This window comes from Nelumbo lutea, chromosome 5 (genome assembly GCF_056320005.1).
Source record: "Nelumbo lutea isolate HS-2025 chromosome 5, American lotus-T2T, whole genome shotgun sequence".
NCBI lineage: Eukaryota > Viridiplantae > Streptophyta > Magnoliopsida > Proteales > Nelumbonaceae > Nelumbo > Nelumbo lutea.
The window spans coordinates 31779490-31806116 of record NC_142688.1 but is presented as its reverse complement, the minus strand read 5'-3'; the positions used below and the strand labels follow the sequence as shown (position 1 = coordinate 31806116).

At 36.0% G+C, this 26627-nt stretch overlaps 1 protein-coding gene across 2 annotated transcripts; it reads left to right on the top strand.

Moving 5' to 3' along the window:
- On the top strand, positions 1 to 24726 carry LOC148851470 (Pseudouridine synthase family protein). Of its 2 annotated transcripts, none has more exons than XM_088946511.1 (15): positions 1 to 241; positions 420 to 479; positions 599 to 800; positions 2316 to 2388; positions 3829 to 3874; positions 6376 to 6486; positions 6637 to 6721; positions 6982 to 7078; positions 10268 to 10328; positions 10432 to 10562; positions 14026 to 14143; positions 15753 to 15876; positions 23421 to 23528; positions 23628 to 23705; positions 24420 to 24726. In XM_088946511.1, exons 1-15 carry the CDS (start codon positions 116 to 118, stop codon positions 24461 to 24463), a joined length of 1464 nt encoding a protein of 487 aa, XP_088802637.1. In that variant the 5' UTR covers positions 1 to 115; the 3' UTR covers positions 24464 to 24726. The 2 variants fall into 2 exon arrangements, with proteins under 2 accessions (XP_088802637.1, XP_088802638.1); XM_088946512.1 differs by having other exon boundaries at positions 24 to 241; positions 6391 to 6486.
- Positions 24727 to 26627: the final 1901 nt, after the last annotated feature.

Sequence of the window (26627 nt, the reverse complement as noted above, 5' to 3'; positions counted from 1 at the left end):
ACTACACAATGAACAAGATCCAGTCCAGTGCCATCGCCCTAATGTCGGTACTCAGTACTCGACAATTGAAGTAGGGGTTTTACACTCTTGCTTCCAGTTTTTTAGTTCTGCAACCATGGCGGGAAGAGCAGGTACCTTCTCACTCTCAGAGTCCTTGGATTCTCAGATAGAAGGGTTGGACGGTGAAAGCTTGATCACCAGCTTGCGATCTCAGCTGAAATCTCTACAAGACAGAGTAAAGGTATGCGCTTTATTTTCCTTCTTGTTTTTATGCATCATGCTTGATTCGGGGCTCACTGAATGCTCTTAAGGTTCTCGGTTTAGCTCCCAGCCTCCCACTACTTTTATATTTGATTTTTTTTTCGAATACTTTTTAATCGTTTGTGTTTAATTTCTATTCATCTGTGCTGAAAACTCAGGAATTAGAGATAGAGAACGCAAGGCTATCATCTCAGATTTCAAATTGTCGTTGTTATAAGGTTCGTCAATTGAGTCGCAGCCCTCAAATGTTATAAGAACGAAGATATTGTGAATTAGGGATGTTTTAATCACAATAAAGGCATAATTATCAGAAGTTAATAGTGCTTTTACAATGCAGATCGAGGGCAACTCTGATTGTTCTGTTGTATCTAGAGGTAATTCAGTTGAGGAGAGTGCGAAATTACAAGCTGGAAGTGATGTAGAGGGACCACTTTCGATTCAAGGAGGTAGCAGTGATGAAAGAAGTGAGAATGCAGGACATATGGAAGCAACTAAATCCATTAATGAAACTAAGAAGAAGTCAAGAGAGAAGACTGAAGGTATGCAGTTATTTATGTTCAGAGATAGAAAAGTATAAAAAAGAGGAACAGAATTAAAAGGTAGTATCGTTTCGTATAAATGGAACAGAGCACTGGATTCGATAAGTTTGTAGACGTTTGGGGATATTTTAATACACCTTTTTATTTTTACTTTTTTATTTTTGCAATCATTATAGTATAATTTGAACTTTATGTCAATATATTCAGAACATAAGTTAATTTGAAGGGACCTTTTAAAGGAAAAAAGTAAATGGCCTTTATGTCTATATTTCTTTTAGAAGGTTTGTCATTTGTGTGACTACTGTTTTTCTTTCCATGTATTTCATGAATTTTTTAAGATCTTGCTGAAGGGTCTGACAAGCTTAAACTTGATTGGAGCAATTAAATAAAACTTGACATCGTTGAAAGTGTAATTCTTAGAGATTGGTTTTGTATTACAATCAACTTTTTTCTCTAGTCTGATAACTATCAAGTCATTGCAGAAAATAGAACAAGAGCGCTTCATGAAGGACTAGGCATGCTTAACCAAATTAATTTCTCCATTGCCATTGAAGAGTGATTTTAAGAGTGTCTTAGTATAGTCATCCAATGCCTCAGAAAGACCATAGATGCTTGCCAGTATCATGAAATAAGATTTTTTTTTTTTTTTTTTTTTAACTAGGAATCATGTGGCTCATCCCAACTAGATTGACAATGGAGATGCTATAGTTATTTGGCAAAAGCAGGTGTATGGTACCAAAACTTGCACATTCAAAGCCTCTTTTTGTTTCTTATCCTTGTTATTTATTGAAGAGGGCACAAAGAAACAGAATAAAGAAGTGCAAGGTGAAGGAATACATAAATCATTACCTTGGTGGTTCATGAGTTTTTGCGTTGCTTGTCAAAATGTGTGAGGGATTGGTAATGTAGAAGAACTCTTTCTAACTGGGTGGAGTGCTAAGCTTACTGAATTAACTTTAGCTTATTTTATTTAAATCCCCTAATACAGTACTGGATAAAAGAAGTTTCTTTTGGTCAATGTGAAGCAAAAGAAGATGACTTTGTCTATAGAGTAGTTAAGAACAATGATGTTTGGTTGCAAAAGCAGGGATAGCAATATCTCATTGAATCAGAAAATCCTTGTTATCAAGCATACAATATAAAAGAAAATTTCTAATGTCGAGGCTTGAATAATCTACCACCTTACACAACATTCTTATATTTTCTACTGTTCTCATTGAGGCTTGAGTAATCTACCAGCAAGATCCAAAGTTTGTTTGTTCAGTGGGGGAGATCTAAAGCCTTTTTACATGTCACATATTTAGCGTCAGCTAAAGATGGTCATTCTGTGGATTGATTATATTAAAGTAAGATGTGGCTTATGTTTTAAATTTGATTGCTATTGTTTATCTCTTTCTTCCCTTAATGAGATTTTTGGCTTGCTGGATAAAGCTATAAGGAAATGATTAAAATTGATTTATATGTAAAGAAAAAGTTGTCAATCCAAAATTAAAACTTACCTACTATTGTTTGCAGGTTGTAACATGAAGACTATGCATCACTGTGCCAAGAGATATGTCGCTCTAAAAATCATGTATTTTGGGCAGAGGTATATTCTAGATGCATTAAAAATTTAAAACATGGTTAATGAACCTGATATGTTCATGATTTATTTATACCTGCATCAGTGTCTGAAATGGACTCAAATTTTTGGTTGGTAATGGACTGACATTTTTTTTTCCATATAAATTTCAGAAGACTGAATTGTAAAGGCTAGTGACAAACTTGCATACTGACAAAATAGAAACCTGTTAATCTGGGAAAGTCCTGGATAACTGATAAATTAACATAGAGTTACTGGATTTTTTTTCTTTGTCTTTGTGATGTTGGATCATGTGGAAGTAAAGAAACTGTACTTTTGTGAAGGAAGAGAGACCTTATTTGCATCTTTGGGAAAATGCATGTAGATTTTCTATGGATTGGGTTTTTTGTTTTCAAAGAGATTTAACAGTTTTAACCAAAGGGACTTCATATATAAATTGGCCACTAGTTTTAGGTGGAGACGTGGTATACTGCAAAGGTCTTCTGATGGGCTGTGCATCCTTTCTTTTCATGCATCTTTTTACTTAAACATATTAATAAATCTTTTGCTTGCTTATCAAAAATAGGAAAATTTTTAAGATGGTTGAGTGGTAAGGCCTGGAAGGATGGAACTAGGAATGAAGAAAATCAACAAATTCACCAGTAAGAGATGCAATTAGTGCATGGTGATCACCTAACTTACTCTGTTTTTGAATTTTCAATGTATTTATCAATGCATTTTTGTTTGCAAGTCGCATGAAAGTGCTAAAATTAGTACTTGTTATGTAAAATATCCTATTCTTTTCTTTTTTGAGTATCTGAAATTTGTCATTTTATTTACTCCCTAGATATGTTTACCAGAAAACAGAGTTCAACACTGCATCACTTCCAGCCCCACAAACTGACACCAGAATGCAGAGAGGTATTCGGTCTTTTCTAGACTACAGGGTTGACACCAACCCTTCACCAAAAGCTCCAGGTCTCCAACAAATCAGAATATCTATATGGAACCACTAGAGAGTCATATAGGCTTAACAGCCATTCAACAATTCTTTGATTGACTTCCTGAATTGAAGAATCAATGCTTGCAAAGCAAGAAATGGGTGGGGTGGTAAATATCAAGTGAAAAAAAAGCTAAAAAAACCCTAAAAAAAGAGGTTGCAGCCTTTTCTTAGCTGAGAACTAACTCAACTGCAAAACAAATCAGCTGAGCTTTGTTCTGATTAGCCATTGACTGAAGTTGTAGGTTGCTTTGTAGGGAGATGCATATGTCTTTAATTGCATAGAATATAACTTTGGTTCTGAAATGAGTTCTTAATCAGGTCATAATGGTTGTAGAGAAGTGCTCATTGCCTGTAAGGCTTACCAGATTTATTTTGAAGATTCTTTTCAGTATGCATATATTTCTGCTATTAGATATATACAAAGAGATGGTAAAGTCTTATAATTAAGTATGCTACGTTTACAGGTTTTATGGTTTTGCTTCAGAAGCACAAATGGATCCAACTGTTGAGGTGATCTGCTTCACACAATGCCAATCTGTTCATTCTGCACAATTAAGTGAATACCAACTTGTTGTAGTGTGATGCACAATAATACATCTTCTGTGTTTCACTACCTTTAGCCTATGCTCTGGAAATTCCAGAATATCATAGCTTACATCAAAATACTCATCACATAACAAGCACATTTTTAATATATGGAAATGATTTATTTCCATTTGATACATAAACCTTCTTGGCAAGAGCTGTGTTCTCCATACAGCAGATAGATAGTGATGTGCTCCTCATTTCCATTGCAATCATTTCCTCCAGTTTGTATGAGGAAAAATTCAGTCATTTTGATGTAGTGGACTGGGAAGTTTGACACCCTGTTGATTACTAATAACTTGCAAAAGCATGTCATAATTGAACAAAAGAAGCATGCATAGCGTAGTTGGGAAACTTTTTTTCCCCTCTTCTTTACAGTTCATTCATAGTATTCTAATTAAGTTGCTAGTGACTATTCTATTGGAAAGCAGATTGTAGCCTTGTAAGAAGTCTGACACCTTGCTTTGGCTTCAGAAAAAGATTGACAGTTGGTGCATTTCCCACATGTGCTGCCTATGTAAGAAAGTGGAGGAATCAGTAAATCACTTATTTTTCCATTGTAGTTTTGTGACTCAGATCTGGGACCATCTTGATTTATTTTGCATTCAAAATCCTTCTACTTGAAACATACAAGACATCCTTGACATCATAATGGCATGGCGCAAATATTCCCATTAATGTCTGGGGGAAGACTAATGTTTGGAGCAGCACTTGGGAGGAAAAAATGCTAGAACATTTAAGAACAGAGGGAGACACAACTGAAGTTGATGCTATTAAAGTTATTAACTGGGTCCAGAAATTGGAAAGCTCTCAAGGAGTTATAGTATATGCTATGCACAGAAGATGTACCAATGAGATCTACTCCTCACAGGCTTGAGATGAATCAGGTGTGGGTACCCCCCACTAGGAACACCATAAAGCTTAATTTTGATGGGTGCTTTTTGGAAAACCTCAGTCATCCAGGTTTTGGAGGTTTTTTCAATAATAGAGATGGAATGATCATAATGATCATTCTTTTGTAGTTGGACATGTATAGGTGCAGGGATTTAGCAAGAGCAAAGCTACTCTCCCTCTTACAGGGATGCATAGTTGTCAGTTTCTATGGGCTTCAAGAGGCTTATTGTTGAGAGGGAATCCTATACTATCATTTGTTGGATGAGGGAGAATTCTAGAGGAACTTGGAGGCCCAGTTATCAGACCAAGTTACAGACTGAGTCACTGAATACCCTCCTCCCCACATTTAAATGGGTCCAGAGATCTGTCAATTCAATAGTTTAATAGCTTAGCTAGGGGGAATGACCAGAAATGATAATATGGGGCTCCTAACATTCCAAGCTCATTATGTCCTTTGTACATGATGTATAATGGAGCTCCTTGTTAGGCTAGGGATGCTTTTAGTACTTTTTGGTTCCCCAATGCATGTAATCATTTCATATTGATAAAAAAAAAAGTTTTTTTCATTACCAATAGAAAAAAATGCTGCTTACTTTAAGCATTGAAATCGATCTTCCTTTCTTCTATGCTCCTTATGGTGGATTCGAGCCGAGCCAAATACTTGGCTATTCGAGCTCGGCTCATTGAACTTGTGTTAGACTCGAGCTTGAGCTTGAGCTCGGCTCGGTTCAAAGCTCACAAATTCAAGCTCGACTGCAAGCCATGTTTTTTTTTTCTAAAAAAAATAAAATTATACATATAAAAAAATATATATTTTTATTTTACATACAAAAAATTAAGAATTATAAAAATTATTTATTATTATACATATAAAGAATAAAAAATGTTTTTATTTTACATACAAAAAAATAAGAATTATAAAAATTATTTACTATTATACATAAAAAATAAAAACATTATATATAAAATATTAGTATATAATAAAAATTATTATTATATATATTTATATTTATATGTATATGTATGTATGTATATTATAAAAAATTATTTATTATTATACTAGGCTCGATTAGGCTCGCGAGCCTCACGAGCCGAGCTTCCTATATATCAGGCTCGAGCTTGGCTTGAATTTCGGTTTAAATCGAGCTGAGCCGAGCTTTTCAAGAGCTGAGCTCGAATAGCTCTTGAGAAGCTCGGCTCGTGGCCACCCCTACTTCTAGATAATATCAAAAGGACCAAATGCAATGCTTTTTTTTTAGTACTTTCCTGCCTGTGTTCACCTAACTTATATATTTTTCTTTAATGAGTAACTGAAATTTGTTAGTTGATCAAACAATAGAAGAATGAATTACATACAAGATGCCAAGCATCCCAAATCCTATATGATTTTGTGGCCATAGAGTTGGCTTATATTATTGGTTTTGCCTAGACAAACAAAGCAGTATGTAATCATGCAAACAACAGATCTTTTGTTATGATTTGATTCAAAATATTTGTTTTTTTATCATTGATAATCTTTAATTTTAATGCAGTCTGAAATTTTTAAGGCACTGAAGCAGACAAAGCTTTTAGTTGGTGACAAGGAGGACTTACAGTACTCAAGATGTGGTAGGACAGATAAGGGAGTCTCTTCTGTGGGGCAGGTAGGTCAATTACAATATGGCCTTTATTAATTGAATGCTATTTTTAACTGTTGCAGCAATTTTATTGCATGCATTCTTAAAAAAGAGATATCAACCATCTTTGTCTTCTTTTCTTTAAATCACTGATAGAAAAAGAGATATCTGATGCAGGTGATTTCTTTATTCTTACGATCAAATCTTAAGAATATTGGAATGCATGTGAATAATGGGGAAAATGCTCCAAGTGATATATGTGGTTTGTGATATTTTCCTTTTCATTATTTATCTACTAAATTTGGTCATGTTATTTTTTGTTTGGAGAAAACAAAATTTATTATTCTACCTTATTGTTCATTTTTCCTGGAGCTTCTTGGCAAAAGTTGGGAAGAAAGGAACAATCCTTGTAATTGGGATACATGATCCAGTACTTTCTCATTAAGTTTGGTTTTATGGTATTTCATGCATCTGTTAATTCAATTTAGATTTGTTTGTTCTCTTTATCTGTTTCCTTCTCAGAAGAAGAAATCGATTACGTGAGGGTGCTAAATAGAGTCCTTCCTAAAGATATCCGAGTCATAGGCTGGTGTCCTGCTCCTACTGATTTTCATGCAAGGTTTGATCATATTTTTTAGTCTTATTATTATTATTATTGTAGTTTTTTTATAATGGTATTTTGCAAGTAAAAATATAAAGCTTGCATTTTTTTGGGTGGGTGGGGGTGATTTGACAAATAAATATTCTTTCCTAAAAGGGAAAAAGAATAATAGGCTTTGGAGGAAAGATTTCCATGCATATAGTTAACTTTTGCCTCAGCCAGTCGAACATAGAGTCCAAAACTAGTGTCTCCAAAATATCAAAAAAAGTGAAGAAAAGAAACAGGAAGTATACTACTTAACTTGTGATGGTATTTTATATTCTTCATTTCTTTCTGCTGGGACAACCAACTCAGGAGTTCCACAAATAGTGGTGGGTCCTGCATCACCCATTTTTTCTTTTGCAGTTCCAAATGCATCAATTAAGTGCCTGGTATCTGGTGATGTTCTGTCCTCGCTTGTTATCTCATCAACATATGGTAGATGATTTCCTAATTTGTAGTCCTACACCTTATCCTAGTTTGAGATTTCAAATTTCTCGAATTTTTCCACAAGGAACTAAAAGAACCAGACTATTTGGAAATATCATTACAGTCCCATTGTGATGTAATGACAAATTGTAAACCATTATTTAGGGTGTTAAAGGATTCTTATTACCAAAACACTCTAGTTCCATGTCTTACACTTAGCCATTTTGTGCTCTACATCCCCATATTGATGCAGGACTACGGTGCTAAAGTTCCTCTCATTTGAAAATATCAGCTTAAAGAACTAGATTATTTGCAAATACTATATTTTAGGATTTTCTTTATTTAGTTATGCTTCTATGCAAATAAAGGTTTTCCTAGTCCTACTTGTCATATTTCTTATATGTAAATGATTAGTTACAACTTACAAGTCCACATCTAATCAGAATTTATCTTACTCCACCTTTTCTTATTATACACTTTTATAAGGTTCTAGTGTTGATTATAAATTAAGTGTTCATTCCTTATCGATAAAACATTCTATTCATATTTTTATGTGTTAATATTTTTGTTAGTACTTTTTATGTATTGTTATAACATGTACTTTTATGTCTTATGAAACATTTTTTATGTCTTTTGGGATAGTTTTTTCCTGTATTTCCTTCTTATCTATAGGGTGGTGGTTTTTGGGGAATTTTATTTATGGCACCTTATGTTTTAAGTGTAAAATGCTTGGTGCTTGTTTTTGGATTTTTATTTCTTGAGGTCCTTTCCCCCTTTTCTACTTTCTTTTCAATTCTTCTTTTTAATGTACTAGTAAGCATGCACGTGCTTTGCACGTGGTAATTCTAAATGATGATAATGATTGTAATAGTATAACCAAAATTTTCTATAAGATTTTATGTATTTTTTATTTGTCATTTTTATATTTTGGTTTTTTTATTATTAAGCAGATGCAGATTGCAAAATCCAAATCTGATTACATAAAACCTCATCCAAATATGTGATAATCGGATCAAGTTGTGAAGTTTCAAGTATCATTGACAAGCTTACTTGCTTGGCTAGACTCTTCTTTTTGTAGTGTTTTATCTTTTCGTTGTATCTTTTTCCTTCTATTCATTTATCAGAAAAATGTAAGGTTTAAATAGAGAGAATTGAATGAGGTGAAAATTAGTAGTTTAATTTACATTTTGAACCTTACAATTAAATTGGGACTAAATTCAAAATTGAGTATTTTAGTCAAAAGGAAATTCCACAATCTTATTAATATTTTTAAAAATAGTGTAAATATAGAATTATAGATATGTTCAATTTTTTCTACAATATTTTGTATTTTTGTGTGTAAAAAAAATTGTAATATATCACACTTACTTTTTATTTAAGATGATAAATATATGATATTAAACATGTGCCTGAAATGCTTTTTTTTTTTGCAAAATTTATGTATTTTTATAATTTATTAATTTTTATTATTTATTTATGACATTAAAGGTTAACACATTTAACCCAAAAGTTGAGCTATTTATTATTAATTTTTATATTTTATTTTTGGTATGTTCTAAATTATGTATTTCATTTTCGTTACCAATAAAAACAATTCCTGTTTATTACACTTATTTTTTTAGTTTGATTAATAAAAATATCATAAATGTGTCTAATTTTTTTTTTGTATTTTTCTATATTTATTTCTATTTAAAAAATTTGATTACCTAACTATGACTTCGTAGGTTGAATAAATTTGATTCGGATGGTTAAATTGCTTAGCCACCACTTAGATAAAAAATGGTTTTGTTTTTGAGTCAACTTTAAAATATATGGGTTTATATTGTTAAAAATATTGACATAGATCTATTTAGTAGCATTTATTTGTGAAAAATATCTTAAAAATATAGGATTTAATAAGAGAAAATGGGATTTAATACCTTAAGCAGAAGACTTAATGAGAGGGGATTAAATGAGGTGGAAAGTAATAATTGGAGTTACATTGTCAACCCTTACAGTTAGAGATGGATTAAATACACAAATATAGGCATTTTAATAGCCATTAAAGTTGGCACTAAAGCTATAATAAAATGACTTTTATACCCTCTCAAACAAAGAAATAGAGGGAATTTTAGTCCAAAAAAAGTTCTACAATACATTCACACTTTTATACATAGTATAGATTCTGCATTATGAATCAAACCAAAAAAAAAAAAAAAGAACTATATAGCTTATGTTGTTTAGCATTGCAAATTGCAAAATAGAAGCCCTACCAAATATATGGCATACATGTAATTGGATGAGTGATGTAAGAAGTCCCATCTACAATATCCACACTTTATAATCTACCTTTGCAAATACTGAGTTATAAATGGGTATTGTAAAGATTTTTAGTAGTTTTGTCCAGTATCTAGGAATGCTGTTTATGGTAATCTGAGTAGAAAGTAATGCTGGAGGTGTTTTTCAGATCAATTTTTGTCTACCTGAATGACCTTAAGAAGCCTGTACAGTCATGTAACTTAAGAATCAGATGATAATAAACCGCTTTCTTCTGAAGATTCATCACTAAAATGGAGATCATGAACCTTGGGCACTGGAAAGGAATGCTGAGTCTTGTTTCACTTAATAGATCTTTTGAGCTCTAACCGTCTTTTATTTTTGCTGAATAGTTGCTTGTCTGGCAATGAGTTTGAGTTGTCTGACGCTTTTTTGATCTTTTGAATGGTCTGACTTACAATTTTGGTGTCTTATTAACTGCAGATTCAGTTGTATAAGTAGGGAGTACGAGTATCATTTCTGGAGGGGGAATCTAGATTTATCAGTATGGAGATCTCTATATTATGCCTTGTAATCTTGTTAAGCCTATTTTAGTGTTCCTCATTCATTGATAAATGGTTCTTAATCATTTCTTCATGCATCAACAGGCAATGGAGATGGCTGGTAAGAAATTTATAGGGGAACATGACTTCAGGAACTTTTGTAAGATGGATGCAGTGAATGTTCACAATTATAGACGTCGTGTCACATCATTTGATGTTTCTACTTGCAATGAAAGGTTGAAATTTAATGAAGCAATAATCTTACCAATTTTTTGCATTTTATTTTTCCATTTGTACCAGAAGCCACCTGACTTCATGCTCTGGTAGTTTGTTACTGTCCATTATGTTTTTGCTTTGTTCTTGCAATTCTCTTGGATTTGTTAGATAACTTCATTACAGATTTGTTCAATCTTCTGAACTTCCATTGCAGTTTGCACTAAGAATTCTTCTGTCTTTTGAGCTCAACAGTCAACCATTTTTGTGTTGTTTTGTCCAAGAGATTATCTGTGTTCATTGCAGTGAGTACATAAAGGAGTTAAGGAGCATTAATGGATGTAAGGACACATAAATCTGTCTAGGTCAAATATAAACTTTGACAATTTTATGATTTCCCTTTCAAACCTCAGCGGCATCCATAGGGTGAAAATAGTATTTGAAGTTTGGATGAAATTTTGATTATATATATCGTAATCACATCCAACTAAATCTGGTTATGTATATATTAGAACTGTGCAATTTATGTTATAAACTTATTTTTTCTCTTTTAGGACATACTCATAAACTTTCACTGATTTATATGTTTGGAAAATATACTTTTCCTTTTCTCAAGAAAGAAAAGAAAAGAAAAGAAAAGAAAAGAAAAAGGGTTTGGAAAATATATAACCAATGCTGTAGAGTGAAGTTGTATGTTTTGGATCATCCCAATGCTTTGTACAAAGTCTTTGGCTTCTCCTATTCTCATATTCAAGGATCTTTAGTGCTCACAGGCAATCTTTGATATTTTTATTTTGAAAATTATGACCAGGCTTTTATTGACTTTTTTTTTTTTCCCATGGGACAACTACTTAAACAGCTCATCTCTTCTTGAAATTGTTGCCAAGCAATCTGGAAAGTACATTTCCCCCTACCAGTTTTAGTGGCCCTAGGCACCAGGGGTGTCAATCAACCGGTTTTGGTTTGGATCCAATCCGATTCAAACCTTATCAAATTGGATTTGGATGGTCCATTATAATTATTGGATTGGGCCAATCCAAAATAAATTGGTCTGTATTCTTATTGGTTTGAATTAGAGCTAAACCAAATTTTCAATAATCCGATCATGAGGCCAAACCCTTGTCCAATTTGAAATCAATCAAAACTGAAAACAGCATAAAATCACTTTTATGAAAGTACTTTTACGAAAACATTTTTATAAAAGCACTTTTATAAAAGTAGTTTTATGAAAAGTATTTTTATGAATAAAATTACTTTTACGAAAGCGTTTTTACAAAAAGTACTTTTATGAAAGCACTTTTACAGAAGTAGTTTTATGAAAGAACTTTTACAAAAGTACTTTTACACTAAAGCACTTTTATGAAATCACTTTTACAAAAAACTTTTACGAAAGCACTTTTGTAGGAGTACTTTTATAAAAGCACTTTTATGGAAGCACTTTTAGAAAATCACTTTTATGAAAGAACTTTTACGAAAGCACTTTTATAAAAACACTTATGAAACTACATTTACGAAAGCACTTTTACGAAAGTACTTTTATAAAAGTACTTTTACAAAAGCACTTCTACAAAAGTACTTTTACAAATGTCTGTGGAAGTACTTTTTGAAAAGTGCTTTTACAAAAGTTCCGAAATACTTTCAATAAAGTGCTTTTGTAAAAGTTCTTTTATGAAAATATTTTTATCAAAGTATTTTTACAAAAGTGCTTTTATATAATTTTTGATATTTCATTCGGTTTGGATTGGATCCAATCCAATCCATTTACATTTTAATGGATTGGATTGGATTTGGACTGGATTGGGTTCAGTCCATTTATAAGTGGACTCACATTGGACTGGATCGGGTTGGACCAAATCCGTCCAATTGATACCTCTACTGGGCACCAATGAAACTGTTGATTAGATATCTAGAAGAGCAATACTCTTGTTGATTGATAAATTTAAAATAAGTCAAGCTATATGAAGAAGTGATATTCATCTTTGCAAAATGACTTGAAACTTATAAAAATAGATTTTAGTCTGGCACTTAACACTAATGGATTTTTTAATGTAAATTAACAAGAAGTGCTCAAAATTCTTATAAGAAATGGTAAGTAACCCACTCTTTTGATTTTATTTACAATATCCAATAAACAAATGTTCCAAGGCAAGCAATTCAAGGTGAATAAATACATTGTATTAGCCTAATGAAGAAGAAACTAATTGGTGATAAAGGACCGTAATAGAGTGGATACCTTCTCTAGAAGCTTCATGGAACATTATTTGTTAGTTTTTACAAAAATGGTTTTCTTAAAGAAGTGCCTTATTTGCTTCATCCAATTAGTTTCGTGTAGAGTCCATCATGTCTCAATAGTCATTGTACATGAGAGAGGTTATGTAAGCACTGAGTAGTGAGTAGCATATGGAGGAGCTAAGATATGCAACATGTGTTAACATACATGCTCCCAAGAAAAACAAATTTTCTTTGTGGATTTCTAGATGAAAAATCGATCTGTGCACTAGCATGTGAAGCCTTTTCATCCAGATGTTGCTTGCTTGGGTGCACTACCAGGACAACATAAATAAGAAAAGAAAAAGAAAAAAAAAACTATCTGTTGGGGTAATAACAGAGGGGCAATCTGCTTGCATTGTATTAGATATTCTGTCTTTTGGTGAGTTGAATTCTTCCTAGTGTGCTCCTGATTATAATTCTTATCCCTCTTTATTCACAGCTCATTTCTATTCCTATTCTGCAATTAGTTTCATAAAGTGGTTTCTCAGTCATGATCAATTGCCTTATCTGTTTCCATGAGTTTTTCCTTTTACACTATTTCTTTAGGTAGATTAGTCTTTTTGGACTAAAAAATTCATGTTACTTTTGGTTGTCAAGTTGATCAAACCTGGGCTATTATCTGAATCAGCAACTTGAAGACACCTTATGCAAAGTTAAAGTTCACACTCTGACAGAAACATGGATAAGAAAGTTTCCCCCCACTTTCTCAAAAGAATGCTCACAACTTGCTTCTCAGATGTATGGGTTGATATATTATCATTTAAATGAAATATCTCTTTCATGTAATGTACAAGAAGAAATTTTTTGTTCTATTATATTTTCCTCTCAATAGATTGATTAATAGCTTGTCATGTTTGCAGATGAACATAGTGTTTTCTGCAGCTTCTCACACATGTGATATACTGATTAATATAATTAGGAGCTTTACAAATCCTAACATGGGTTAATTAGGATGTTGTACCATATCTGTATGCTATGCTGTCAAATGTGTTGTGGCTGCTTCGTTGAATATCGATTACATGAGCTTATTTCACATTAGAACTTTTCCATCATCTACTCTTTTTTATGTAACAGAAAAGAGATTTTTATTATTGTCTACTTGTTTTTTAACATTGGAAACATTTTCTACGTGTGCATCTTCTCTCTCTCTGTTTTTTCTTTTGACAGTGCAAAATGCCTTTATGTGGCATTGATGTTTCCCAATGTTATTTTTAGGTCTGAAAGTGATCAAATATGGAAAATAACAATCAAGGGTAGTGCTTTTCTATGGCACCAGGTCCGATGCATGGTTGCTGTGCTATTTATGGTTGGTCAAGGTCTTGAATCCCCAAATGTGCGTACTTGAGTTCCTTTTAAATGATTTCTTTGTCACTGAATTATCATTGTATGCCAGTTCCTAGAGTAAAGTGGAAATACTGGAACTGACATCATATAAAAAGAACATTTTAATTTGTGTTTTACAACCTTTGGGTATATTGTTGCTTCATCATCCATGCCTTATCCCAACTATATGGGGATATCGTTGCTTCATCAGGACAATTTTGTTTTTGGGTGGGCAAGATGGAAATTAAGCCTGATGTAAACTTAACATGCAACCTTTTAAGGTGAAGTCATAAAATAAAAAACCATAAATCTGATTTGTTTGGTAATCATATATATATATATATATAGTATTTTGTCAACTGTAAATTACAATATCTAAGATACCATTAAGTTGACCATATGGGTAGCTAATAGTTGCCTCACAGTGATACTAGTACAGAGGCAATAAGATGCCATTCTCTGCTTTACAACTATTGTGTAATGCAAACCTTCAATCAACTTGATGTTATTCTCCAAATTTTCTGGTCATTCAGAAGAATACAAAAGAAGTTACATCTGAGAGTTGATTTTTGTCCCAATAGGTTTTCAGATGGATGCCAAACCCTGTATGTCCCACATGAACCAACATGTTTTGATCAACCATTTTATGTGAACTTGGTATTTACGTTAGTTTTTCTCAGTTTCTGTAATGAGTATGAAATGCAGATGATTATATTATGCAGAGAGTTTGATTTCTGTCCTAGTAGGATTTCAGGTGGATTTTGGCTCCTGTATCTATATGCCTTTTCCTTTGATCAACCATTCCTAAAATGGAATTTGGTACACTAAGTTTCTCATTTTCAGATGACCCAAATGAAGCCTTCAAAGTTTTATATTCTATTTAGCTATATCAGACTACCAGTTTCTCCTTTTTGATCTATCAAAATCAGAAGTTCCTCGGTCAATAAGGTTGGAATCCATCAAATAGTTCCAGTAATCTCCAATGTACATGCAGTGGAGTTGGATCCATGTTCAAAAGTTTAATGCATTTTAAGTACAGTAAAAATCAACATGGCAAAAAATGTGCCTTTTGAGTTTTGCTTTATTGTGAGAGTAGGATTTTTCTTAATCATGTAAAATTACAAACATATGAAGATCTGGAATTATCCATATGTTTTAAATTTTGTAAAGACATGAGATGTAAATATTGAGATTCTAGTATCAGTATTGGAATGTCTTCTTGAGTATTGGAAATTCTATTTCCTGCTGGTTGTCCATAAATACAGTCGTTGACATCACTGTGCTTAATGTTCTGTCCCGGGATATCCTATTCTGGAAGTCAACATCATTAAGTGATCATGGCTTCTTGACCTATGTAGTTCCGTTAGGCAATCAAAATTACATGGTCAATTGTTCTATCAATTGGTGGGTACAATATACTGCTTTCTTATTTCATTTATTTTGAAAATCTTTGGTGTTTTTGTTGGACTCATAATGTTAACTTTTGTATTTCTCTTTTGAGGGTAGTGGATTGTTTTCCTTCCCCTGGCTTCCTCAAAACTCCCTTACCAATAAGAAGCCTCTTGTTACTAATAAAAAAATAAGAATGTTTCTAATTCTAATAGTTTCTTTTCACGTAGGTAATAGATATATTACTTGATACTATCATGACTCCCAGAAAACCTCAGTATGCCATGGCACCTGAGCTTCCATTGGTTTTTCATTCATGCGAATTTGAAGGTCTCAACTTTATTTGTTCTCCAGGTACTTATTTCTATCCCTTTTCTGTCAATTTCTCTGATAGTTGAACAATTATGACTTCTCTTTCATTGTTTCTTACAGTAAGAAACTGAACTGAATTTAATAATCTCTTGTAGAGAACATTGATGTGGGCCCCACAGCTGTGGTACCACTCTGTCCGTAGGGTAGAATGTATCTAGTCACAGCTGTGGTTATTTTGTTGTTTTGTTATTTCTAGTTTCAGTTTTATATTGGTTGTTATCTAGTCACAGTTATGATGTAAACACCAAGGGCAGATATGTCCTTTCATGTAACTAGCATAACCTATATATATTAACTTAAAGTGGCGGCGGCAGAATGATTGACATTCAGTTCTTCTCCTCAAAATCTGTGTTCTATTGCTCTTCCATCACTCTTTCTTCTACATCTTCACTTTCTCTTCTCATTGAACCTAAAATCTCTTAGCGATCAAGACTGAATAGCAGTCTTGAAAACCTACATGGTATCAGAGCCAAGTTAGGGTTTTTCATGTGAGTCTAATACCAGTCGACCACATGAGAATCTCCTAGGACTGAAAGCTGAAAAGGAGGAGTTCGCAGACTGATTCTTGGAGATCGCCAGAGGTACTAGCAACTGTTAGAAACTTGCTAGGGTTGCAGAGTGTTGGTGGTCAGGAAGGATCAGAGAAGACTAGGGTTCAGGTAACCTTAGAAGGCAGCGAACTATTTTTTCCTTGTAAGTTGTTATTTTTTAATAGAAGTTCTTTCAGAGAAGATAGGTTGGACCTATCTGGAGGGGAAGGCCGAATCATTCTAGCTCTTTCTCTCTTCGATTTCCTAGGGTTTTACATCAAACCCTGGACCGAACTGTGTTTCTTTCTACTCTAGGGTTTGAAAGTGATCTGCGGCAAGCTCTAGTGGTTGACTGAACTCTATGATCTACCTAGAGCTACTCTTAAGTTGATTGGTAGATCCGATCAGATTCTAGGGTTTCTTATTAACCCTACTGCAAGCTCATCTATACAATTTGGACTGTGCGACTGAATTGCTTCCTCTCAGGACTGATTAAAACCCTACTAAAAGCTCATCTATATAGTTTGGACTGTGCGATTGAATTGCTTCCTTTCAGGACTGATTAAAACCCTAACTTTCCCTAGCATATCAGTTTTGTTTTAAAGTTGTTCTCAGAGTTCTAAGGGGGTTAGAGATCTACAGACAACTACTGCTGTGTTGGCTAGTTGGTTTCAGATCAAAATTACTTCGGTTTTGTGCACATACACTGAGAATACATATCAGGCCTATACTGTTTTGATTGTGATTGGTGATTCAAGTACTGTTTTGAGACTTGACAGAAATGGAGTCTAAAATTCAGGCAGAAGGCAGTCTTGGGAACATCAGTTATGGTGGTATTTCTGAGATGGGTGGTCAGATTACGACCGTAAAGTTTGATGGATCAAACTATTTGGAATGGGCCCAATCAGCCATGATGGCTATTGGTGGAAGAGGTAAATTAGGGTACCTCCTGGGAGATATGAAAGAACCTTCCAAGGGAGACCCGACATATACCAAGTGGATGCAAGAAAACTACTTGGTTATGACATGGCTGTGTAATTCTATGCAGCCTCATATTAGCCGGAATTATTTGTGGGCAAAAATAGCTAAGGAGATATGGGATGTTATGAAAGAAACTTACTCCCAACCCCTTAATGTTGCTAGAGCATATGAATTGAAATGTGAAGTGAACACCCTTAAACAAGGAGAGAAACCGGTATCGGTCTACTTCTCTACCTTGAAGTCCCTGTGGCATGAGATTGATCACTTAGAGACTCTTGAGTGGGAGAGTCCCAAAGATGCTCAGACCCATAGAAAGCACATCGAGACAAACAGAGTGTTTGAGTTCCTGGCGGGGCTGAACTCAGAATATGATATTGTGAGGCAGCAGATTTTGACTAGAGACAATGTGACTCTCTCTCAGGCTTACTCATTTGTACATAGTGAAGAAACCAGAAGGAAGGTTATGATGCAACCCATATCAGCCTTTGTAGCGGCTGCACCCAAATCAGGGGGTGATTCAGAGAAGGACAGGAGGAAGGAAGACAAGAAGGATGTAGTATGTGAACATTGTAAGAAACCCAAACATACAAAAGAGACATGTTGGAAACTGCATCCCCACTTGGTTCCTGCGAAGTTAAGAAACAAGAAGGGCACTGCTCATGTAGCCATGAACATTGATTCAGCATCCTCATCTGGCACAAAAGGAACATCTTTGGAGACCTTAGCTGCAGTTCGGGCTGCCCTAATACAGCTAGAAAAGGAGGTTGGAAATTCAGCTCAGCCACCGCAGCCTTCATCAGCCCCTGTCACATCTGCCTTCGCCCATTCAGGTACTCGAGCTTCAACCTATCATGCCTCAGCTCCAGGTACTACTGAACCTTGTTGGGTAATAGATTCAGGTGCATCTGATCACATGACTAGCTTGTCTTCACTATTTACTACTTACCATTTGTCTTCTGGTAGGGATAAGGTATCTATTGTTGATGGCTCCTTGGTTCCTATTTCTGGGAAGGGTGACATCAAGCTTTCAGATACTATCTCCCTATCATCTGTTTTGCATGTTCCTAAGCTTGATACTAACCTTCTTTCAGTCAGTAGTATTACCAAGCATATGAACTGCTCAGTAACCTTCTTCCCTGACCGATGTGTTTTTCAGGACTTGGAGACGCAGAAGGTGATTGGGACTGGCCGTGAGACGAATGGGATCTATCTGCTCGGGGAGCGGTTTCGTCAGGGAGAGTCAGTAGAGAAGTTGTCTTTTGTTTCTAAGAGTGTGAGTCCAGTTATGTTTTGGCATAACCGATTAGGTCATTTGTCTTTTTGATCTTTACAGAGTTTGTTTCCTACTTTATTTGAGTCTATTGAGTTGTCTCAGCTACAGTGTGAAAGTTGTGAGTTTGCTAAGCATTATAGAAAGCCTTATTTATTGAGTAATAAAAGGAGTGATAATTTTTTTGATATTGTGCATACTGACGTTTGGGGGCCTTATCATATCCCTTCCATGGGTGGATACAGATATTTTTTGTTATTTGTTGATGACCATACCCGCTTTTCTTGGGTTTATCTCATGCGTTCACGAGATGAGGTACCTTCCCTGACCCAAAATTTTCACCAAATGATCCTAACCCAGTTTGATGCCAAGATCAAAGTTCTCCGATCTAATAACGCAAAGGAATACTTTGCTAAATCATTGACATCTTATCTTCTTCATCATGGGGTTATCCACTAGAGCTCTTGCCCTCATACACCTCAGCAGAATGGAGTTGCCGAGAGGAAGAATAGGCACATTTTGGAAGTGGCTAGAAGCCTCATGTTTACTTCTAATGTCCCTATTCGCTTCTGGGGGGACGCTATCCTCACGACGGTATACCTTATTAATCGGGTCCCTTTCAGGGTCCTTGATATGTGATCTCCTTTTTCGCTTCTACATCCACGTGAGGACTTGTTTTCTATTCCCCTTAAGACATTCGGTTGCACTTGCTTTGTTCAGCTTCTCGGACCCCATCCCTCCAAGTTCGAACCCAAAGCCTCCAAATGCATCTTCCTTGGTTATGCACAAACTCAAAAGGGTTATTGTTATGATCCTGTCTCCGGGAGGAAGTTTGTCTCCATGGATGTCACTTTCTTTGAGGGGACACCCTATTATCCTCGGGTTGCCCCTCAGGGGGAGAGTAGTGAGAGTGGGGGTTTGAGTTCTTGTCTTCAGTGGGAGAGCAGTGAGAGTGGGGCAGTTCCTTTACCTATTCCATTGGGTGATGAGAACTGCAATGGTGAGGGTGGTCAGAGGGATCAGGAGATGAGGGAAAGCTACAATGGTGAGGGTGGTCAGAGGGATCAGGAGTTGAGGGTTTATCACAGGCGGTGCAGGCAGGTTGATCCTGATCATCAGCAGTCCAGACCAGCTCCAATCTCATCTGCAGCTCCAGGTCCAGATACTTCAGTCCTAGAGCCCACAGAGACTTCCCCTACAAATGATCTTGACCTTCCAATTACAGTTCGTAAAGGGAAACGACATTGTACCACATCCACAGCCCATTGTATTTCCCATTTTTTATCCTATGATCGCCTATCTCCTACCTACAGGTCCTACCTTAGCTCCATTTCCAATGTCCCTATTCCAAGAACAGTGCAAGAAGCCCTATCCGTCCCTGAATGGAAAGATGCAATGCAAGTTGAGATGGATGCTCTGTTGAAAAACAACACCTGGGAGGTAGTTGATTTGCCAAAAGGAAAGAAACCAGTTGGGTGCAGATGGGTATTTACGGTGAAGCATAATGCAGATGGATCTATTGAGAGGTATAAAGCTCGGCTAGTTGCAAGAGGGTTTACACATACTTATGGCATAGATTATTTGGAGACATTTGCACCGGTAGCCAAGATGAGTACTATTCGAGTTCTCTTGTCCCTTGCAGCAAGTCACACTTGGCCTTTATACCAAATGGACGTGAAAAATGCCTTTCTGAATGGAGATCTGCAGGAAGAAGTTTACATGCGTTTGCCTCTTGGATTCTATGATGCAAAAGTAGGTAAGAAGGTCTGCCGGCTCAACAAGGCTTTGTATGGTTTGAAACAGTCACCTAGGGCTTGGTTCGATAGATTCAAACTAGCACTTGTGAAGTTTGGATATGTACAGGCCCAGTCAGATCATACCCTATTCATCAAGAGGGTGGAGTCCTCTTTGACACTGTTGGCAGTATATGTTGATGATATTATGGTCACAGGGAATGATAGCCATGAGATTGAGTCTCTTAAACAGCTTCTTCACCAAGAATTTGAGGTGAAGGACCTTGGTGTACTCCGGTATTTTTTGGGTATTGAGGTTGCTAGATCCAAACAGGGGATCTTTATATCTCAGAGGAAATATGTCCTAGACCTGTTGGTAGAAACTGGAAAGTTAGGTGTCAAGCCTGCAGATACACCAATTGAATAGAATCACAGGATTAGTGCTGAGAGTGGGGAGCTTCTTGAAGACAAAGTTATGTTCCAGTAACTGGTAGGAAAGCTCCTATATCTCTGCCTCACTCGGCCAGATATTACTTATGCTGTTAGTGTTGTCAGCCAGTACATGCATTCTCCTAGAACCACACATCTTCTTGCGGCAGAAAGAATCTTAGCCTACTTGAAGAGATGCCCAGGTAGGGGTATACTTTTCAAGAACAACAATCACATGAAGGTGGAGGTCTATACTGATGCAGATTGGGCTGGGAGTGTTGATGACAGAAGGTCTACCTCGGGATATTGTGCCCTTGTGGGAAGAAACCTTGTCTCCTGGAGAAGTAAGAAACAAAGTGTGGTCTCCCGGTCAAGTGCTGAAGCAGAACACAGGTCCATGGCCAATGGAGTGACTGAAATCCTATGGCTAAGATCTCTATTTGAGGAGTTGGGTATTGAGTATGAGAAACCCCTGATGTTGTACTGTGATAATCAAGCCGCCATTAATATAGCACATAATCCAGTACAGCATGACAGAACCAAACACATTGAAGTTGACCGCCATTTTGTGCGAGAGAGGGTCTCATCTCAAGAAGTATGCCTCCCTTACATCACATCCAGTATGCAACTAGCCGACATTCTTACTAAAGCCGTATCAAGAAAGAAGCTAGAGGCGGATCTATCCAAGTTGGGAATGATGAACATATACTCCCAACTTGAGGGGGAGTGTAGAGAACATTGATGTGGGCCCCACAGCTGTGGTACCACTCTGTCCGTAGGGTAGAATGTATCTAGTCACAGCTGTGGTTATTTTGTTGTTTTGTTATTTCTAGTTTCAGTTTTATATTGGTTGTTATCTAGTCACAGTTATGATGTAAACACCAAGGGCAGATATGTCCTTTCATGTAACTAGCATAACCTATATATATTAACTTAAAGTGGCGGCGGCAGAATGATTGACATTCTGTTCTTCTCCTCAAAATCTGTGTTCTATTGCTCTTCCATCACTCTTTCTTCTACATCTTCTTCATTTTCTCTTCTCATCGAACCCAAAATCTCTTAGTGATCAAGACTGAATAGCAGTCTTGAAAACCTACACTCTTCAATGAGTTAAAATTGTAAGATAAACAGTAGGCACAAGCATGGAATATCTACAATTTCAAATGCAGCAATCCATTTTCTGGTGAGCTAAGGGAGTATTGTCTAAAGCAGTTGTCCCTATAAAAAGGAAGACCCTTTCTGAACATTACTTCACCTTTAGATAAGTCAACTATATCCATTGCTCATTTCCATTCCATCTTTAATTTGCATACCTGATGATCCAAAAAAGTCTTTCCAGCTATGAAGTGTTGGGGAATTGAAGATGGTTTATTTGGTAGGTGCTTGGCATCGATGCCATTGCTTCATAGATGTTTTCTGAGGAAACGGTGCTGTATGCATGAGGGTCTGTCGCACCGTCTTCTCAGAAACGGCTCCTTTTTTTGTTTGGCACTGATGCTGCCACAATAGGCTGTTTTCTGGGAAAACAGCACTGGTTTTGTTTGGTACCAGTGCTGTATAACCTTTTTCAGCATTAGTCTACATTATCCAATGCCCAAGATGATGCCACATCATTGCACCGCTGGCAGCAATGGACTGTTTTCTGAGAAAACATTGAATTTGGCATTTCTTCAGGTCACACTTTCCCGATTTCCAAGGCATGGTCTGGAGCAACATTTTTTTTCTGGAAAAATGATGCCAAATAAGGGGCTGTTTTCTGAAGCACCACTCTTTCTGATGCGGCACTGGTGTGGCACTGTTTTCTCAGAAAATGGTATCGATGCCAAACACCGCCTCGGTTTGTGTATGCTTGGCTTGGGGGTGGGTGGGCAGAATTGTTCTTATGGAGATGGGGAGGAGGGAGGATTTTATTGGATGTATGTGAAAGTTTTGTTTGTAGAGGAGGATTTTATTGGAAGTCTGTGTTTAACCCATTCTAGTAAATAATTGTATAGCTGATTCCCATTCGCACTAGGGTAACTTGTATAGTAGTAAGAAAAAATAAAAAACTTGTATGGTAGTAAAAAAAGAAGAGGGTTTCTTTTGATTTCATTTGCACCATTTCCTGTATTTTGTTTCTCAATATGGAAACTATGATCTAACCACAGTTTCTAGGCTACAAATGTCATTTCACCATTTATAGCTTTCATTTCCCAACCAAGGCATCAAATGCATACCCCTATAAATGGTCTAATGCTTAATGGTAATATGACAAAACTGATAAAAAAAATGGTAATATGACAAACTCCCCTGCTGCATTGGGTAGGGTTATTGTCACTGTCTATAGTGAAAACTCCAACTGCTGTCAACCACTTGTCTGAATTCTGCTACAATCATACAAAATCTGAGCCTGCTAAGCCATCAAATTTGGAGTAGTGTAGTTTTTGAGGCTTTGATTAAAGAGGAAGCTAACTTTTTCAGTCTTTGAACTTTTGTATTGACATTTTTGTCTTTGCAATTTATGAGGCTCCAGATACATTCTTATTGTCCCAATGATTATTGCTTATGTGTGACTAGTTATGATTAGATTTTCTTTATGTGCAGATGCAATGAAAGCTTTGCGTGAGCATTTGAAGAATGAATACCAAACTTACAGGCTGAAAGCTGCCATCTTTCATGAGGCTCTTCTGAGCTGTTTGTCTGCAACTAATGGTGTAAAAGCAATTATTCCTTTCACTTGTTGCATTACTTACTCTTCAGTTTTTGCTTAATATTCTTTGCTTCTGACATTTAAGGTTTTCCTTTTTGCAGTTTCAGATGGGAGTCCCTTGAATTATACCAAGAAAAAGAAGGCAGTCCATGTTCCTCTCACATCACGACCAACTGAGCGTGAGTTCCATTTTATTCATCTATACAGTCAATGATTTCTCTAATTCATGATAGATTTATCTATTTTGTTCTTAGCTAATTTGTGTTTGCTTGAAGGTGTGACCTTGTTCCTTTGTGTCACTATCTCTTGGATGGGTCATATAACTCATAGGGCCAAAATATAAAATCCTAGTGTTCTTAATTGTCCCGACAATAGTTAGAACTTGGACATTGATTGGATTTTATTATTTCTGTTTGCTTGAAGTTGTCACCTTGATATACTGTGCTTCTTGTCTTTCAAAAAAAAATTATGCCATGAACCAGATGAACCATACTAATTGCTACCTATTCATCGATGCAGATAGTTTCTTTGTGCCACCATCTCTTGGATGGGCCATAATGTCAAAATATACAATCCTAGTGTTCTTAATTGCCCTTACAAAGTTACAATAGTTAGAACTTGGACATTGATTGGAATTCAGTGCAAGTTCGTAGGGAGAAAAGCTATAAATTGAATATTGTCATCTTTTTTTTTTTGAAAATTCCCCATCCACAATGGAGCCAATTAAGTGAATAGTGTAGATTGATGGGTTGGTACTTGGTAGGCCACCTGTGCAGTCTATGGTGCGAGTGTGTGTACTCCTTTTCCCCTTATATTATTTATGGTTTCTAAAGATTTTTATGTTGCCATTTGGAGCTCTGTGCTGGGTGTACTTATCCTTAAATTGGTTGCAGCATCATATGAGGAACGTCGTGCCAAATTGAAATTAAGGGAATAAACTTGAAGAGTTCGGTTTATCATGACAAATAGTTAATATCCCAATGAGATTCAATTTTGTCTGTTCCCCAATTTCAGGGGTTCACTGGTCTATGCAACCTATTCTGTTTTTATTTTTATGTATCATGTATGAATATGCCATTCCTTAATTTATGAAGAAAGATCACACTCTAAAGCAGCTTCTATTATTTTCTATTAATCAGCTGATTGATTCTAGAAGGAAAAAGGAAAAGGAAAAAAAAAAAAACAGTTAGTTATTCTCAATACTCAGATTCTCTTTTCTCCACAGTATCAGTGGTCATGTTTTAATTTTCCATTCCTTTCTCTTGAACAGCATTCAAGCTCTATAGCCTGCAAGTTTTCAACATGAAATGAAATGATTTCATCTATAAGTTTTCTTTACCTTTTAGAGCAGATCACCATCTAGAACGGATCCCCTTATGTATATTAAAACTTGAACTGAGGTCAGTTCAGTTTTCTCGATGAGCTCATTTAGCCTTCGAAACAACCTGAAATGAACCCATTTCATCTAATAGATGGCGCGAGTTCAAATGCTTTGTAAAACTGGGAACTACAACGATATCATTCCATTTTGTGTCATCAATGCAGGCTATTTAGCCTGTTATCGAACCCATCCAGGGTGTTCCAGATTTTAGTAACATCATTTGAATGATTAACATGGGGCTGCATTGCTTTTTGTAAATCGAACAGTCCCATCATAGTGTTATCCCACGATTTTGATTATTAAAAACCTGAAGATACTTGAAGCGAAAGTTGTGAAAAATATAGGTCTTAAAAAAGATCACAAGTGGTACCCCCCAAAAAAAAACCTTAAAAAAAGATCAAATTTTCAAGCTTTTCCAACCTAAGGTGTGGTATATCATACCATGCATGCTTTTTTTTTTTTTTTTAATTTGTATTACGGCCTGGGCCTCATACCCAGCCAGAGTCATCTAAATCCTCTATCATTGCAGGTAAAAGGAATATCACAATCAGTAGGCAGAAAGGAGCAAATAATCATCAGACGGACCTGATGAGAATATTACATGGTCATTAAATTGACTACGAAGTGGGGCTATCATACAACAAAATGCATGTACTTGGTCTTGCATTGATTGGTTGCGAGTGGAGTTCAGTGAGCATCCAGATTTGATTCTGAATCTGATCCAAGCAGCTAAAGTGCTAAACAAAACCAGTAAACCAAATAAAGCCTTGTTTGGTTCGCAGGAATAGGGGTTCGGAATTGGAATTGGAATGGCTATTCCAGTTCCAACTGTTTGGTTGGGCAGAATAGAAATCTCATTTCCATTCCTGTTGAAATGGCATTCTCCCATTTGAGGGAATGGCCATTCCCTGCCCCTCTGGGAATGAAATCGCATTCCTGCTGATTCCAATTCTTATTTCCGTTCAAACAGATTATGGAAATTGGCCATTCCAATTGGTGAACCTAAAGAACCCTAAGAATCTATTCTCTGACTGGACTGGACAAACACGAGCTCTTAAGGTTAGAATTCTCATTATTCCTTCAAAGGTCGCAGCTTGCCCAAGAGGTGATTATTGGAATTCCAAACATGCTTTATGCGTATTGACTTTTGAGTCATCAATTTCGTCTGCCAGTACTCCTGATGAGGAATTTGAATTTGATCCTCACAAAACCTTAGGGCTGTGAGAACGAAATCCAAAATCGGCTGGAGCTTCATGGATGCCAAAGAACCACTGAGTTCAACTCAATCTGACTTGGTAGTCCGGTTATGTGTTTCGTAAGGGTTGGAAGAGCTTTAAAATTGGCCAAACCCAATTAAATCTTATACGTTGTCTACAGCTGCTGTCTGGTCCATACTCCATTGACAGCCTAAATGGGTGGGTGGTGTGTATAGCCTTTGTCAGCATCATCTTTATAAGCCTGAATCGTCTTCAAGATCAAGAAGCCGCCTAAAAGATGACCAATTGAAGCTAATAATTTACCCAACCTGCAACAAATGGATCAAAAGAGCTTCCATGTGGGAGTCCTAGTAGTATCCACCACCTTGGACGTCGCTGCACATGGCTGAGATGATGCCATTGATGGGCACACCTCATCCAATGGCATCTACACATAGTAGATACGCTAAGAAATGAAAGCTACTTTTCTAGCTTTGCTTGGTTGTGGTGTCTTTAGAACAACT

What these genes read in the sequence shown, in the direction of transcription:
- LOC148851470 (XM_088946511.1), top strand. Translation starts at nt 116, where the DNA reads ATGGCGGGAAGAGCAGGTACCTTCTCACTCTCAGAGTCCTTGGATTCT. An exon ending in GTCAAGAGAGAAGACTGAAG is followed by an intron (nt 801 to 2,315) that starts GTATGCAGTTAT and finishes TATTGTTTGCAG; the next exon opens with GTTGTAACATGAAGACTATG. An exon ending in CAACTTTATTTGTTCTCCAG is followed by an intron (nt 15,877 to 23,420) that starts GTACTTATTTCT and finishes CTTTATGTGCAG; the next exon opens with ATGCAATGAAAGCTTTGCGT.